Source organism: Chiloscyllium plagiosum, chromosome 12 (genome assembly GCF_004010195.1).
Source record: "Chiloscyllium plagiosum isolate BGI_BamShark_2017 chromosome 12, ASM401019v2, whole genome shotgun sequence".
NCBI classification, from domain to species: domain Eukaryota; kingdom Metazoa; phylum Chordata; class Chondrichthyes; order Orectolobiformes; family Hemiscylliidae; genus Chiloscyllium; species Chiloscyllium plagiosum.
In genome coordinates, this window is record NC_057721.1 from 23,814,918 (window position 1) to 23,832,486 (window position 17,569).

At 39.4% G+C, this 17,569-nt stretch overlaps 1 protein-coding gene across 5 annotated transcripts in view; it reads left to right on the top strand.

Moving 5' to 3' along the window:
• The window catches only part of dmd (dystrophin), a 2,012,228-nt gene that overhangs the window by 790,064 nt on the left and 1,204,595 nt on the right, over positions 1-17,569 (top strand). For all 5 annotated transcript variants that reach the window (XM_043700735.1, XM_043700733.1, XM_043700734.1 and 2 more), the window contains 2 exons: positions 8,058-8,246; positions 8,955-9,136. In XM_043700735.1, coding sequence (XP_043556670.1) covers positions 8,058-8,246; positions 8,955-9,136 — 371 coding nt within the window. The remainder of the gene's footprint in view (positions 1-8,057; positions 8,247-8,954; positions 9,137-17,569) is intronic.

The following is a 17,569-nucleotide window of genomic DNA, read 5'->3' on the forward strand; positions in this document are numbered from 1 at the left end:
TTTGTGCATAACACCAGAAGTATTTTAATGATTAAAGTATCAAAGATGAGTTCAAAAATATTTTGTTGGCTTGGAGGATGTTTTGGTTGATTTTATTTAAGCTATTTTTGTTTTAAATCAAGTTTAATCTATGCAGTGAAAAAAAAGAGTTGCTTTCTGAAGAGTACTGTGAATAATATCAAACACTTGTTAATTTCCAATTTTCCTAGTTCAAATCATTAAAAATTTATTGCTTCAACATTGATCAATTGCCAGTATAAACTGAATTCTCTGCCTTTTTCAGTTTTTGGAGACAGATGCTAGTTTATTACAAAGTAGAGCATGTAACTTACTGCAGGCTGTAGGATGAGAATTTTATTTATATCGATTTTAAAATTTTCACATTCTCCATGCAGCAGATCAGTCTTTACAACTTAATTTGTCTAGGAAATTCATCATTTAGTGATGTGGAGAAATATTGCTACTAGGGTGTTAAAATTCATTTTACACAAAATGTCCCTTGTAAAAATGGCAGCATTTAACTGCAAAAAGAGTATTTACTGTTTCACTGCAGAGCATAATTCAGAATCCATTGATATGTAATATGGGTTATTAATATGTTTAAGTCTATAATTTTAGCTCTTGACAAGTAGACATTAAAATGTAATTGAGAAGATTGAACACAATGGCTTCTTATTGTAAAGAACTTGATGTTTTGTGGCTTTGTGCCTACTTTTATGTGGTGCTTAAGTTTGAAATATTGTTTAAAATGCAGGTGGTGCTAAATGCACACTTGTTTAATTTAAGCCCTCAACGGTGAGTGGAATACATTAATTCAGACTTTTAAACAAACAAAATCTTTAGGTGGTACTGTTGTCACCAACCTCTTTACGTGTTCAAAACTAGACTTAGGTTAGAGTGGGTCAGAGGATAAAACTTCAGCTCCAGATCTAATTTGGCCTTTAATGCAAATGAGTGTTCATTAGAAACTTTAACTACACACCTGATGGACGAGAGGATAAATGCAATAGGCAGTGTGAAACATACGTGTATATTTTTTTCTTAAAATTAAGCTTGAAAATGGTCATTTAACACATTGAAGTTATTCCCTACTATTACTTTAACCCACCCAGTCAGGCTTTTCAGCTGAAATTTGAAGACTGTTTAATGCCAACAATGCTATTATGTCACTGAAGATGGAGTTCAGATCAGTGTGACATTTGACTGAGTCGGTGTGATTGAAATGCTGCTAGAAGAATAATTAGAGTTTTTTAAAAAATGTTCCTTGGGTGTGGAACTTCAGTGTCACCCAATACATCACTGGGAAATAAGCAATCTAAGATTATGCCATTTTTTTAGGGAAAAGACTGGTCAAGACAAGATGAAGAGACATAATGTTACTTAATGCTAAAGGACCTTTATTAATAAGATTCCTTTCTGTGTTAGCAGGAAACATAGGCAATGAATAACATTTTGGTCTGGGGCAACTAGTAATATTTAGCTATTGATACGACCTGAATCTAATCCTTGCAGATTTGTGGAAATTACCTTTGAGCTACTATTGACAAGATATAAATTATTAATTTGTTTCTCTGAATTTGCGATTCAGAGAGGTGATCTGCCTACAGAAGTGCAAGTGCCTTGCCTAAGTATTATGAATGAGATACTTGTCCCAGTTTGGTTGGTTGCTTTGTTGCATATTGCTGCTGCATTGTGGTGAAAATGATCACTCTTGAGTCTGCATGGTTCAAGCTTATTCAAGGGAGAAGCTGATCATAATTACTGAAAGAAAACATCTGAAAGACACAGAATCTGTCAGCACCCTTTTATAATACTTAATTTCCTAGTTTAATGACGTGGTTAAAGTAGATATTAATCATTGATTACTTTTAGTACACATAGGCAATAAAGGTTATTCTTACAACTGCGAAGCCAGCAGTCCAAGAACTGAATTTGTCAAGTATCCCATCATGCTTAGGAGGAGCTGTCACTGCAGCAGTGGCAACCCTAAGGTTGTTGACGTATTTTCCGATGTCAACTTGAATGAAATCAACCCCAAATTGCCCCTAATTGCACCTTTCCTGCAAACTCCAGTCTGGGTACTGATGAATTACTGCCTGAGTGTACAGCAAAGTTTACCTCCTTTAATACAAAATTTACAAGTATAGCCACCGACTGGGAGAAGACTGTACAGGGGAATTTCGTTTAATGCAGAAATATCAGTTTCAGAACAAATTGTGATCTTGAATAAGGAGCAGAAACTTGTCTTACAAGATAAATTTCTTCATGCACTAGAGCAGTTAAAAGAAACTAGTTGTGAAGGAAATTAGAATCTGAGAGTTACATAAAAAATGATTGAGTACAGATAAGATCACGATGACTGTACAAAATGATAGGAAAAGCTGTAACATTGAGTCCTTTTTGGGTTGTTCATTTTGCAGCATGTCTGGTGAAATGCCAGTGAATTTATACCTTGTGATTATTTTTGCACACATATATCAACTTGTCAGAAGTTTGATAATAATAGATTTTTTTTATTAAATGTTGTGAAAGGATCTACCCCTTCATTTTTTGGTCCATAATGGTCATCATATGGCAATTGTAGATTATGTGTACTCAGCCAAATACATGTTAACATGTTGAGAGATAGATTTTCAATTTACCGTCAAGGAGTAAAACATGCGTTGAGTCAGCTACCTGTTTTAGAAACCACCTAAAATCAATGTAAATAGGACATTTTTAAAAAAAAGTTAGTTGGTACATCAAAATACTTTTACAGCAGGGATGTTTGAGAACCATGCACATCAAAAGAAGTCTATTGTGCAAAGGACTTTGGAACACTTGATTTTTCTTTTGTCCCTTCACAATAAATGCTCCTCTGCTTCAAACTTAATTTTCTGTTGTGATACTCTCCATTTTCTGGAGAAAGCATTCCGTGGTCTTGTCAGTGAAATTGAAGTCGGTTCTAATTACAGGTTAGGCTTGGACTTTTGGTTTATGGCCGTTGAAATCTAGCTTTTAACTCCTTCAGACGTAGTATGAGAAGATTTACAACCATTAGGGAGAAGGGACATGGACTTTGATTTTTTTTTGAAATTTCAGAAGAGTTGGAGAGGCTTTTTCCTGTGGTAGAGCAGATCTTTCATTCACTCATTGCTGATGTTCTGACCTATGTTGAAATCATGGTATTACCGTGTTGTATATAGTTTGGATAAGTGCACATGTTTTTTCAAGCAGATCTAGACACCCACCTGATGCAGAAGAAGAATGGAAACGGAAGGTGTTGCCATGAAGGTGCTCCAGAATAAAACATGTGTTCTGATTATTCTGGCCTTTGCTATCTATTTTGACAGTGGCATTGATCATTGCCAATGGTACTCCCAACCTGGACTCCCCAAACAACGTTGCATGCTGGGGACTCTTCTTTGTTGCTGTTGTCTTCGTATTGTACAAGGGGGAACAGAAGTTACTGGATGCATTTCAGTCATTTGTAAAAGATTATTATACTTCATTCTAGAATGTGGCAGAACTTCCCATAGTGCTACAAAGGGACAAAATCCAGCAGAATCCAAGTTTCACCCTAATTTCACCCCTTTTGTTGCCATTGTATGACTACAGGATTGATCTGCATTAGTTATTAGGGTTTCAGGATCCCTCCCCATTAGTGCAGTGTTCGTAAGAAAGTGGGCTCCATTATCATGCTGAACATTAGTGAAAATTTTGGCAGTACAGTTGGAGTATTGCATTATTTTCATATTGTTGTCATGTCTTTTCTTCTTTATTGGAATTAGTACTCAAAAGGTTATTTATGTGTTAACGGACACTTTCTCATGACAGCTGTTGCAAAAGGAGCCAGGCAATAGAGACAGAAAACAGTGACGAGTGATGACACAACCCATTTGTCCCGGTTTTCTGATCAAGCAACCTGCCGTTCCTTTAATGTGAATCATTGGGCTTGAGTTAACGCAACCTGTTACAGTTGGAGTTGTGGCAGCTGGACCCACTTAATTGTGTCTGTATCCCAGCAACAGCAAATGTTCCCCTGATTGAGTCAAATAGGGAAGGAATCTTTTGAAAATGTTTACTAATTATTTTAAAATATTAAGCATTTTTGCAAAAATCATCGAGTTAACATATATGGATTGAAATTAGAAATAAAATAGAAATGGTCACCTTGATAGGTTTGGACAATGGACACCTCCCCACCCCCCCCCCCTCAAATTTTCAGAGGGAAATTGAAAATCAAATATGTAGAGAGATCTCAGATTATATACCAGAATAATGAGGTTGTAGCAGTAGGTGATTTTAATTTTCCAAGCATTGATTGGGACTGCCATAGTATTAGACGTTTGGATGGTGAAGAATTTGTTAAATGTGTTCAAGAAAATTTTCTTTATCAATTTGTAAATGTTCCTATCTGTGCAAAAGTTGACCTTCTCTTGGGTAATAAGACAGGGCAGGTAACTGAAGTGACACTGGAGGAACACTTTGGATTTAGTGATGATAATTCTATTTGTTTTAAAATAATTATGGAAAAGGTCAAGCCTGCCATTAGAAATTAAAGGTGTAAGACAAATTTTAATGGTATGAGACAAGAATTTCCAAAAGTTGGTTTGCAGGTAAAAGGAGTGTATAATAAGTGGGAGGCTTTCAAAAGTGTGATCGCGAGAGTTGAGAATTGTATGTTCCTGTTAGAGGGAAAGGAAAGGCTGGTAGGATGAGAGAACAATGGATGAATAAAGACATTGAGATTCTAGGCAAGAATAAAAAAGAATCCGAGATTAGATACAAACAACTGTGTTCAAGTGAATCTGTTGAACAGTAGAAAGAATATCGGGGCATTCTTAAGAGGGTGATCAGGAAGGCAGAGAGATGATATGAGACAGTCTTGGCAAATAAGGTTATGGATAATTCAAAGAGATTCTACAAGTACCTTAAGAGCAACAGAGCAACGAGAGAGAGTCAGGCCCCATAAAGATCAAAAAGGTTATCTTTGTATTCAAGAGATAGGAGAGACATAAAATGAATATTTTGCATTAGTTTTTACTCTGGAGAAAGAAATGGAGGCTGGAAAGCTCCAGGAAATAAATATTGATGTTTTAAAAATGGTTCACATAACCAAAGAGGAAGTACTGGATGTCTTAGAAAATGTAATGGTAAGTCCCTGGAATCTGATCTAGTGCATCCCGTGACTTTATAGGGAGTTAGGGCCCCTTGCAGTAATATTTGTATCCCCTATAAATATGGGTGAGGTACCAAATAACTGGAGAGTGTCCAATGCTGTGCCTTTGTTTAAACAGTGAGGAAAAGGAGTGTGTCTGCATGGTTTGTGTGAGGGAAATTGTGTCCTTACAAACTTGACTGAATTTTTTAAGGAAGTAACCAAGAAGGTGGAGGGCAGAGCAGAAGACAAGATTTACTTGGATTTGACAAGGTTCCACATGGTAGATTAATTAGCAAAGTTAGATCACATAGGATTCAGGGTGAGCTTGCCAGTTGGATACAACATTGGCTTAACAGCAGGAGAGTGAGACTGAGAGTGATGGTGGAATGTTGTTTCTTGGTCTGAGGCCTGTGACCAGCAGTGTTTCACAGGGATTGGTCCTGGGTCCACTTTTATTTGTCATTTATAAAAATGATTTAGATAAGAATATAGAAAGCATGTTTATATAGCATGTAGAAGGTGATTTACTTTGGAAGGAGTAACAGGAATGCTAATGGTAAGATTCTTGGTAGTATAGATGAGCAGAGAGATCTTGGTATCCAGGTACATAGATCCTTGAAATGTTAAGAAGGCGTACGGTGTGTTAGCTTTTATTGGTAGAAGGATTGAGTTTCGGAACCATGCGGTCAAACTGCAGCTATACAAAACTCTGGTGCAGCTGCACTTGAAGTATTGCCTATAGTTCTGGTCAACACATTATAGGAAGGATGTGGAAGCTTTAGAAAGGGTTCAGAGGAAATTTACTAGGATGTTGCCTGTTATGGGGGCAAGGTCTTATGAGGAAAGGCTAAGGGACTAGAGGCTGTTTCGTTAGAGAGGAGAAGGTTGGTAGATGATTTAATTGAGACATGTATGTTTAAATAGGGTTTAGATAGGGTGGACAGTGAGAGCCTTTTTCCTCTAATGGCAATGACTAGCACAAGGGGACATAGCTTTAAATTGAGGGGTAAAAAATATAGGACAGATGGCAGAGGTAGTTTCTTTACTCAGAGTAGTAGGGGTGTGGAACGCCCTGCCTGCAACAGTAGGAGACGGGTCAACTTTAAGGGCATTTAAATGGTCATTGGATAGGCATATGGGCGAGAATGGAATAGTGCAGATTAGATGGACTTCAGATTGGTTTCATAGGTCAGTGCAACATCAAGGGCCGAAGGGCCTGTACTGCGCTGTAAAGTTTTATATTCTATAAAGGTAAGTTTTTGGATGACACCAAGATTGGTGGTATAATGGACAGTATTATTTAAGCTTACAAAAAACAAATGATCTGTTGTATCAGTCGTGTGAAAAATGGCAGATGGAATTTAATTTGCATAAATGCAGGGGATTGCATTTTGGTAAAACAAGCAAAGATGAGATTTATACAATTAACTTAGAGCCTTGAGTAGTGTTGTAGAACAGAAGGATCTAGGAGTTCAGGTCCAGAATTCTTTGAAGTTTGTATCACATATGGATAAGGTGATTAAGAAGGAGTTTAGCACGCTTGTCTCCATTGCTCAGACCTTTGAGTATAGGAGATGGCATGTTATGTTGAGATTGTACAAAGCGTAGGTGAGACCTCTTCTGGAGTACTGTATCCAGTTCTGGTCACCCTATTATAGGAAGGATATTATTAACCTGGAGAAGGTTCAGAAGAGATTTAGCAGGATGTTGCAGGAAAGGAGGGTTTGAGTAATAAGGAGAGGCTGGAAAGGCTGGACTTTTTTCACTGGAGTGTAGAAGATTGAGAGGCGACATTAAAGAAGTTCTTACAATTGTGAGGGCTATAGATATGGTGAATGGCAGATGCCCTTTCACAAGGGTGGGGGAGTTTAAGACTAGGGGGACATATTTTTAAGGTGAGAGGAGAAAGATTTAAAAAAGACATGAAGGGGCTTTTTATTTTCACAGTGGTTCATATGTGGAATAAAATTCCAGAGGAACTTGTTGATGCAGGTACAGTTACACTTTAAAAGATATTTAGACAAGTACATGAATAAGAGATGTTTGGAGGGACATGGACCAAGCACAGGCAGGTGGGATTAGTTTAGTTTGGCATTATGGTTAGCAAGGACTGGCTAGACTGTAGGGATTGTTTCCATGCTGTTTGATCCTATGACTCTTCTATGAACTGATGCAGAATTCCTGACAGGGTTTCAATTCAACTCATTAATGACGAAAACCTGAAGGCCACCTCACATTATCATCCATGAAACAGGAGGTTCCAATCAGTCTCTGACCAGCAGATGAGACCCCCCCCCCCTGTTGGACAGATTAATCCATTACTAAAACATCAATGGATTCAGAGGAGGGAATTGGATCAAAGTGGGAATAATGGGGTGCAGTGGTTGGAAAGTTACTAATCTTATCATCTGTTTTATTTCTGCTATTGCTCCAAGTCCAGCAACCTGATATTGCAGTTAACTGTACGCAATGTTGCCAAATGCAAAAATGCAATCCATTATTAAAAAATACTCAATTCATTCCTAAAAATGAAAGACTGACTGTATTGTTGTATTTTTTTCAGTGAAATTGTAAAGCTGGTAAGTCCCAGAAGAGATTAATCCATATGAATTTATTATGCAGTTCAAATGCTTTTGTACTTGCAGATAAACAATATAATGAATAGTGCAAAATCCAATCATGTCCTTTTCTGTATTCGAAAAGGGACAACTAAGCATAAAAATTATCAGCTATTTATAACTAGCTCTTAAATTTGGAACAAATTCTCTGGAGAGAATAAGAAAATGAAACAAGATCAGAATTCATTTCTGGTTTTAAATATACTGTGACATTGCATTGATGATTGAGATAATGTAGTGGAACATTTTGACCTATTTTTAATTGAAGAACTTCCTGTCTGTTTCACATTGAGCAGCTCTCAGAACCCTCAGCAGAGAAGCTAGCTGGAAGCTTACTGATGGAAGCGGAAGTAGACCTCGATAGTTACCAGACTGCATTAGAGGTGGTACTAACCTGGCTGCTTTCAGCTGAGGATTCATTGCAGGCTCAGCGCAAGGTCTCTGATGATGTGGAGGAGGTCAAGGAACAGTTTCATGCCCATGAAGTAAGTGAATTAACTAAAAGTTGAAGGATGGGAATAGAAAGGCACTTATTCAGTGTTAATTATTTAAGTATTCAATATAAAGGTACTCACTACATTTCAACGCCCCTTATGATAGCTCCATCCTTTGGTTGGCATCCGTCACTTCTCTTGCATTTCTCATTCAATCGTAGAATCCCTAGAGTGTGGAAATAGGCCATTCAACACCACACCGACTGTCTGAAAAGCATCCCTCCCAGACTCATCCCATCCCTGTTACCCTGCATCTCCCATGGCTCATCTACCTAGCCTGCACATCTCTGAGCAATTTAGCATGGTTAGTCCACCTAACCTGCACATCTTTGGACTGTGGGAGGAAACCAGAGCTTCTGGAGGAAACCCATCACTGACCCAGGGAGAACATGCAAGCTTCACGTAGACAGTTGCCTGAGGTTGGAATCAAACCTGGATCCTTGGTGCTGTGAGGCAGCAGTTCTAACCGCTGAGCCACTCTGCTGCCCACATGCTTTTCTAAAGCACCTCGTTATGTGAATGTATGTGTTAAGGGCCCAAACTAAATGCAAGTACTTGATCAGTTACATTTGTATGATAGTTAATACCATCTGGACATTGAGTTAATCAATAAGAAGGTTTCCTGTTTCTGTCTGTGTATTATGTAGTTATTGGAAAGTCACACATTGATCCGTTATTTACAACGGTTATTTTTGACAGGGTTTTATGATGGAGCTAACAGCACATCAAGGTAGTGTGGGTAACATTCTACAGGCTGGGAACCAGCTAATAGCGGAAGGAAAATTAACAGAAGATGAAGAAAGTGAAATTCGGGAGCAGATGAACTTGCTGAACTCCCGGTGGGAAAATCTCAGGGTAGCCAGCATGGAGAGACAAAGCAAGTAAGTAGTACGTGGTATTATCTATACCGGACAGATTTCCAAGTCTCTTTGGAATGACAGCAATCATTTACTAATTTGGCTTCAAGCTGCATGCTAACGTGATTGCAAAATAATTTTTGCAAAATGTATTTTTTTTGAATACCAAAACATAGGTTTGCTTTGCATTCTCATTGATACCTCATTTCATTTGCATACACGTGAGACAAAGATGAAATGGTGATATTTTGAATCATTGTAGAGATAGTAGCAGGCGGTTAATCACACTGCTGTTAATTTGTTATGCTTCAGATCGTCGTCAGTCAAAATATTCTCATCATTTGTTTGTATTCCCTTTGCTCTATCTTAACTGTCAGACCAATGCTTTGTGGCAGATTGTAATTCTACTGTCCTTTGCACACACAATATGAGGGTTGCCAGTTATACAGTAGACTGGTCCAAGGATTTATAAGGCTGCTTCGCACTGCAGGGCCAAACCATCTATTTCAGGATGCTGGTGGATGAAGGAAGTAGTTCGGCTGATAGAATTTTCTGCAGGATGACCGTCTAACAGCTGGGAGAGCTGTGTACTGTTGAGTTTGGCAAATGTTGCTGAGTGCATCTCAAAATAAGAGACATGCTCTGCAGTATAATGAAAGGTTCAAAAAGAAACTCTCACAGCCAAATCTTCTGGGTAATTGTGAAAGGGCAGCTTTGTGATTGGATAATCTGTGCCCACAATGCATCCTGATGAGTTTCCTGATGATTCCATACCCTATCACTGGGAGGCCCTGGCATCAGCAAGGAAGGTGGTCTACCACTGAGGCAATGCAGAAGGTGTCATCCAAGTTTGTTCAATAGGCCCATTGTTGATTTTCACTGCCATTGCCAGTGTTTTACCAATATTTAACCTCTGGTCTTTGAGAAAATCAAGACAGAAGCTTTTCTCATTGGATTTTTATTCCAGATACAGATCACCAAGTCAAACTCCACTGATTACTACTACTTCATATTGAGATATTTTCTGATCATTCCGCTCAGACATGTGATTACACAGATCTGAAGTGGGTAACACTTGAACCGGGGCCTCCTGGCTCCACATCACAAGTTCCTGCTTTCCTCATCTATTTATCCCTAAATTAACATGAAGCCATCACCATTTGGGCTGAAGACTCCCTGCCTGACTAGATAAGAACAGCAGTTGGGTAGCTTCTTCCAGTTGGATCCAGCATTTAGTAAGCAGCTTGGAGGTGAAACTGCCAGCTCTCTGTCCTGTATGTCTTACTATTTTTCTAATATGCTTATAACCTGCATGCACCAGTAGCTCAATTTCTATTCAACTCATTGCCTCTTCTTGTATACTATTCTCAGTTTTATGTCAGAATTCCAAAGCTGCTGAAGGTCTGAATCTGGTGCCTCAGGCAGACTCTGAATTTTTATTGGAATATTGAGATAATACAACAGTTAAGAGTATTTCTATTTTCAAATTCGATGCATTGAAGCCCCAATTCAACAGAAATTGAAACTAACAGCTATTTTAACCAGAATATGAGCACTTGTTTTAGTTAAGAGCTGCTGCATTAAAAAACCGAAAATATTTACTGGAAAAGAATATTGCAGACAGGCAGTCAACTGATCCAGTAAAAAGCAGAAAGTGCCACAGAATCTGGAAAACTAGAAACTCTCGGGTTTTAGGCATGTACAGAGGTGGACTGGCACAGAAATGTGCGTGCTAGATGGGTTGCCGTCATTTGGAAGTGGAGAGGGAAGCTTGGCAGCCTGCTTGGTTCAGGTGATAATTGACTTGATCTTTTTAATGAGCTTGTCAAGGACCAATTTTGTTTCTTTTATTAGGGGCGCACACAGGTTTCACATTGGATAAGGGTCAATCTGGGTTGAAGGAGGCAGTGACGCACTGGGGAGCCAGTGATACTTGGGCTCCCAAATAGGCAAAGGGTGCATGGTTGAGAGAGACCGTTACTTACTAGGTCACAGGTGACAACGCTGAGTAGAATTGCCGAATTAGTGATAAATACATGCTCTGCGCATTTGAGGCAGTTGTGATGTTCCATCGATGGTGGCAGAAGAGGAGTTGGGAAGATCCACTAAGTTTTGTCAGTGCAGCTGACCACAAGCAAAGCAACCACTTGATTTGGGATTGGTAGAGGGGAGGATAATGGGGTTGTAATGCAATGGAGGCCAAGTGCCCAATGAAGGGTGGTCTCTTCATCCTCACTAGTGACTGCTTCAACCATAAGGTGGTGCTGCAGATCACCAGAGAGCATCACCAGGTGGAGTGCAACTGCTATCAACCCTTTACATCCTTGTGCCATCAGTGCCTCTGACTGGTCAATGCTGCAAGCTGGTGTATGCATTTAATGCTGAGTCTGAGCATCCTGTCAAAGTGTGGATTACATTCCATCCTCATTGTTTAAAGATGCTTGTACCTTTGCAGATATTTTCATCTCTCTATTGCCCACTTCACTCACCAGGAAGACCTGGCATTTCCATTTATTTCTTCTGTGAAATGTGTGCTCTCTCCTGTTGCAAAGACAGAGAGAAGCATGAGACAAGTTTCTTGGCTTTTATCTAGACCAGCAGCTCATTATTAATAAGCAGCTGCATGTATTGATACTCAGCAGTGACTCCGGTCATTGTGCAGGAGTCTATAATTACCCTCAGAGCTCATTTCTATCGCTTTCTAAAGCACCATGCTGACATGCTCAGCTGGTGTGCCTGCCAGTGAGTTGTGTATGTGAGGGCCTGTCACTTTGGTTATCACCTTGTACTCAACTTGCCAGAGTGAAGAAGGTCATTAAAACCCTTGCTGTGCTGCACTTTGTTCCTCTGCTCAACATTTCTGCTGCTGACAATATCTGGGATATCCAACTTTTCTGCTTTGCTGAGCAACTTTTTCATGGTATTACCTGAACCAACACTTTGTGTGTCTCTGCCTTGCCTCTAATAGCACAGCATGGGCTGTACCTGTGTTGAGAGGTGGTCTTGCTCCAGTATCGGGTTTTTGTCTCTCAACCTGATGACTATCGGTTTCATTGGGAAATTAGAATACCTGCCTCTATGACTCTTTGGGCACACGTTCAGGGCTCTCACCTTGATTCACATCTATTGCCAGCAAGCTGTCCTCCAAAAAGCAGGTAACTTGGGGCACAATGGGATCTTGACCAGATGGGCCAATGGGCTGAGGAGTGGCAGATGGAGTTTAATTTAGATCAATGTGAGGTGCTGCATTTTGAAAAAGTAAATTGGAGCAAGACTTGGACACTTAATTGTAAGGTCCTGGCGAGTGTTGCTGAACAAAGAGACTTTGGAGTGCAGATTCATAACTCCTTGAAAGTGGAATCGCAGGTAGATAGGATAGTGAAGAAGGCATTTGGTATGCCTTCATTTATTGGTTAGAACATTAAGTATAGGAGTTGGGAGGTCATATTGCGGATGTTCAGGACATTGATTAGGCCAGTTTTGGAATATTGCATGCAATCCTATCGGAAGGATGTTTTGAAACTTGAAAGGGTTCAGAAAAGATTTAGGAGGATGTTGTCAGGGCCTGGAGGGTTTGAGCTATAGGGAGAGGCTGAATAGGATGACGCTGTTTTCCCTGGAGCATTGGAGGCTGAGGGGTGACCTTGTAGGGGTTTATAAAATCCTGTAGGGTGCCGATAGGGTAAATAGGCAATGTATTTTCCCCGGTGTGAGGGAGTCCAGAACTAGAGGGCATTGGTTTAGGGTAAAAGTGGAAAGATTTAAAAGGGACTTAAGGGGCAACATTTTAATGCAGAGGGTGGCGTGTGAATGGAATGAGCTGCCAGAGGAAGTGGTGGAGGCTGGTACGATTACAGCATTTAAGAGGCATCTGGATGGGTGTGTGAGTAGGAAGGGTTTAGGGGATATGGGTCAGGTGCTGCCAAATGAGATTAGATTGGGTTGGGATATCTGGTCGGCATGGGCAAGTTGGACTGAATGGTCCAATTCCATGCTGTACATCTCTGTGACTCTATGACTCTCTAAACGTGTAGGTCATGACCTCTTGCACCCAATGTAGGAACCAGAAGCAATTGTTTCAGGAGACCCTGATACTGGAGGCAAAATCTACCTCCAGGCATTCGAAACTTTGCGTCTTTATCATAATTCATTTTTATTCAAGTTTAAACTATTTAGTTTAAATAGCAGTTTGCAATCTCAAATGCCTCTGCAAAGATTTCAGAAGTGACAACTGAATTTCTGTTTTTCAGTTTTATGATAATTTTTGAATTTTTCATGTTAGTTTAAACATTTTGTCAATTGATCATTATGTATTCATCAATATTTGATATCTTTCTCACTTTTTTAAGTAATGTGTCCAATAATCAAAGATGTATTTAAAATTAGATTATTTGTCATGACTTAACTGAGCAATGTGTGTTCTTAACCATGACCCAAATTTCCACATGGCATCATAAAATTCCACTGAGAGCATCAAGATGGCCAATTTGGCTGACTACCTGCTATTCAGGGCAAAAGTAATTCACACCAGATTTCATGAGAAGCAAAAAATTATTTATTGAAGTACACTTTAATAAATGATATAGAAATGAAAGAATTTCTACTCCACTGCTCTGTAACTTAAACTGTACCCCTTATGAATCCCAAAATACACAGAAACTTATTCACAATTAAGACAGAGCAAAAAAAATTGATTTGACACTGAGATTATGGGTTAAAGAAAAGACAGGGAAGACAAAATTCCAAGCATCAAAAGTTTGGATGTTGAGCAGTGACTTAAGTTGTCTCTCTCAATGATTTCAGAGACAATTACACCTTTTTTTTGTAAAGCTCTTCTTCATTTTGACGAGGTAGTCCTAAGCTTTTTGTTGTGAGAATTCTTTCTTTCGAGCTTTCTTGTGTTTTTCTCTCTTCACCCACATGGTGAGAGGGGCGTGTTCTTTTCAGTTTGCAGGCCCTGGATATTTCTATTTACCTTGCACTTACATTTTTCTTCCAAACTGCCGTGCAAGCAATAGGGGGCTGTCATCAAGCAAGTTTTTCCTTAATTGGAAGTCTCTTGCTGTAACCCTAGCTTAAAGTATCCCCACCTAAACTACTTTGAAAAGCAATGTTGTCTTGCCCAGCTAAATGAATTATGTCATTTGATTTTTCCAAGCTGCAAAAACGGCAGCACCATGGCTCAGTGGTTGGCACTGCTGCCAGGGATTCAGGTTTGATTCCAGCCTCGGTTGACTGTCTGTGTGGAGGTTGCACGTTCTCCCCGTGTCTGCGTGAGTTTCTGCCGAGTAGTCTGGTTTCTTCCCACTGTCCAAAGATGTGCAGGTTACATGGATTAGCCATACTAAATTGCCCCTAGTGTACAGGGAATTTTAGATTAGGTGCATTAGTCAAGGGAAATGCAGGGTTACATGGATAGAGTGGGGAGATGGTTCTGAGTGGGATACTCTTTGGAGGGTTGGTGTGGACTTGTTGGGCCGAATGGCCTGTTTCTACTCTATAGGGATTTTATGATTGTGAAACTCTCCAACTATACAGAAATTTAATTTCGATTTCAGTTTATAGTTTAAAAAGAAAAAAATTGAGGTTCTGTATATATTGCAAGTGAATCCCTCCATGTTTTGTGCACTAGCCTTGGCTCAGTAATGACACGCTTTCCTTGGAGTCTGAAAGTTATGCATTCAAACCCAGCTTCAGATATTTGAACATGTAATCCAGATTGACACTTAATAGTTGAATAAGGGAATGCTGCAGTGTCACATGGCATATTAAACCAAATCTCTCCTTTCAAAATGATGTGAATGATCCCTATTCTGGTATTTTAAGAAGAGCAAATGCATCTTCCCCAACATTGTGTCCTACATTTATTCCTCAGCCAGCATGATTTGGTCATCCCCTTGCTATATACGAGACATTACGTTATAGCGATTTATTGCCATATTACTCGTATTACCCAGCAAAGTACTGCGATGTCCTAATATTATGTTTCGAAGATGGAAGTCCTTCCTTTTCCTTGTCACAGCAAATGCTGTGTTGGCCAATCTGTTCCCCCTTGCCACTCTTCAATATCATTTCTCAGCTGTATATAATGTTCTTATCTCTTTTTGCTTGATATGTCCATTAAGACTTGGGATTTATGTAGAAGCACTATTGTTCACCTTTCCACTTCAAACATAGCAACTTTTCATCATTCTGATTGCTGTGAAATGTCTATGGAATTATCACATTGATGGCTCATTTATAATGCCAACCATTTAATACTGAAATTGAAATGAATATTTAATTTATTCATAAGCAGAGTTATGGTAGTGTGTCAGAGCTGCGAAGAGTAAGGTGATTTATCATAAGGTCAGCGGGATGGAAATGTTCAGTGACAGCTGTGATAGATATAGAACCTGTTATTTAATCATGAAATTTAAGAGGGAAGGAAAGTAAAATGGGTTGAAAACGAGATTGGGTGTCGGCCAAATAGTTGTTTGAACGTGCTTTCCCATTGTCACCCTTCGATCTCTACTGTACTTTCTTCTCCTAAAGCTATCTCATGCTGTCTTGAATGTGCTCAATTTGTGAGCATCCTCAGCCTTCTGGACCCGATAAAAAATCTCCTGAATATTCTCAACATCCTGACTGGAAGAAAATCTCTCTTCCAGCTCAGACTTCAAATTTTGACCCCTTGCTATGAGACAGGAACCCCACCCACAATTCCCATATGCTCCAGACTTCCTAGTTCCTAGTTTGTCTGTCCATTCAGAATTTGGAAGGTTCACTCAAAATCTTCTAAGGTTCAATCCGATAAGGGAATAAACTGTGAGTCCAAATGCAAACAGCTCCATTTTGGGTGCCTTAGAATCATGGAATTTTGCAGTACAGGTGGAAACCTTTGGTTATTGTGCCTGTTCCAATTCTCTAAGACTTCTCTGCTTAGTTTAATTCCAATCAGTCCTTTTTTTTAAAAGGGGAATTAAATCAATCCAGCTCCATTTTAAAAACGATGGTTTCTGCATTCCCCACACTTTTCTTGGAGGACTTTCCATGTTATAATGATTAATTAGGTAATACCTTTGTTGAACTCAAAATTATGTCGTTTCAGTATTGCAGCACCAATTAACGGAAATAATTTTCTCCAGCCAGAATATGTCTTCACTTCCTTGGTTCAAATTAAATGTGCTCTGAAATAAAACCACTCATCTCTGATATTGCCTCAGTCAATCTCTCCTACACCGTGTACATGGATTTGAAATTAGTCTTCAAGTAAGATGCCTGAAACTGTGCATAGTATTTAAGTGTTCACGCCTGGCCAAAATAATTACCATTAGTCAGAACACCATTAAAATTGTTTGTTATAACTTGGATAGAACTCTCCCATGTTCCACTTATCACTGACAACATGACCTGAAAACTAACTCTGGCAGGTACATAGTGAACAATCATCACTATTTATCAGTCACCATTGACTGTCACATATTAGAATATGAGAATATAAGAAATAGAAGGAAGAGTAGGCTATTTATCCCTTCAAGGTTCTCCTATCATACATGACCACAGTTAATCTGCATCAGGTAAAGTAGTCATAGTCCTACTAGACCTTCAGGTTGCTATTTCATTAGAGAGAAAGGATGAATGATGGTTTGACATGAGGGTCACCATGCCCACCAGGCGAGGAAAGAGGTCATGAAGGCGAGTCCTTCACCGTAATCTCAGCTAGTAGGATTGAATCCATGCTGTTGGCATCACTTTGCATTGCAAACCAGCTGTCTAGCCAACTGAGCTCACAGTTGTATCAAGTCTTGTTTTTAAACTCCAATCTAATAGAAATAAAGGCCAAATAGAGTCATAATCATAAAATCAAACAGCAAGGAAATAGATCTTTCAATCCAACTAGTCCATTCCAACCGTAATTCCAAACCAAACTAGTCCTAGCTTCACAGGAGGCTCCCAAGCACTGAGGATGTCACCTGGACAGGGGACGAAACGTTTGCAACAAAAACTTCCAGCTCGGCGAACAGAACCACAGCAGTAGTCCTACCTTGCTGTACACTTGGTCCATATTCCTCCAAACATGTCTTATTCATGTGCTTACCCAAATGTCTTTTAAACATTGTAACTGTACCCAAATCCACCACTTCCTCTGGAAGTTCAATCCACACACAAACCACTCTGTGATTTAAAAAAAAATGCCCCTCATGTCTTTTGTAAATCTTGGCCCCTCACTTTAAAAATATGCTCCCTAGTCTTGAAATCCCCCATCCTAGGGAAAGGACACATGCCATTCACCTTTTATTTTATGACCCTCTATAATGTCACCTCCAAACCTCTGATGCTTCAGGGAAGAAAGTCCCAGTCAATCCCACCTCTCCTTATAACTCAAACCGTTCATTCCAGCAACATCCTGCTAAATCGCTTCTGAATCCGCTCCAGCTTAATAATGCCCTTCCTATAATAGAGTGACCAGAACTG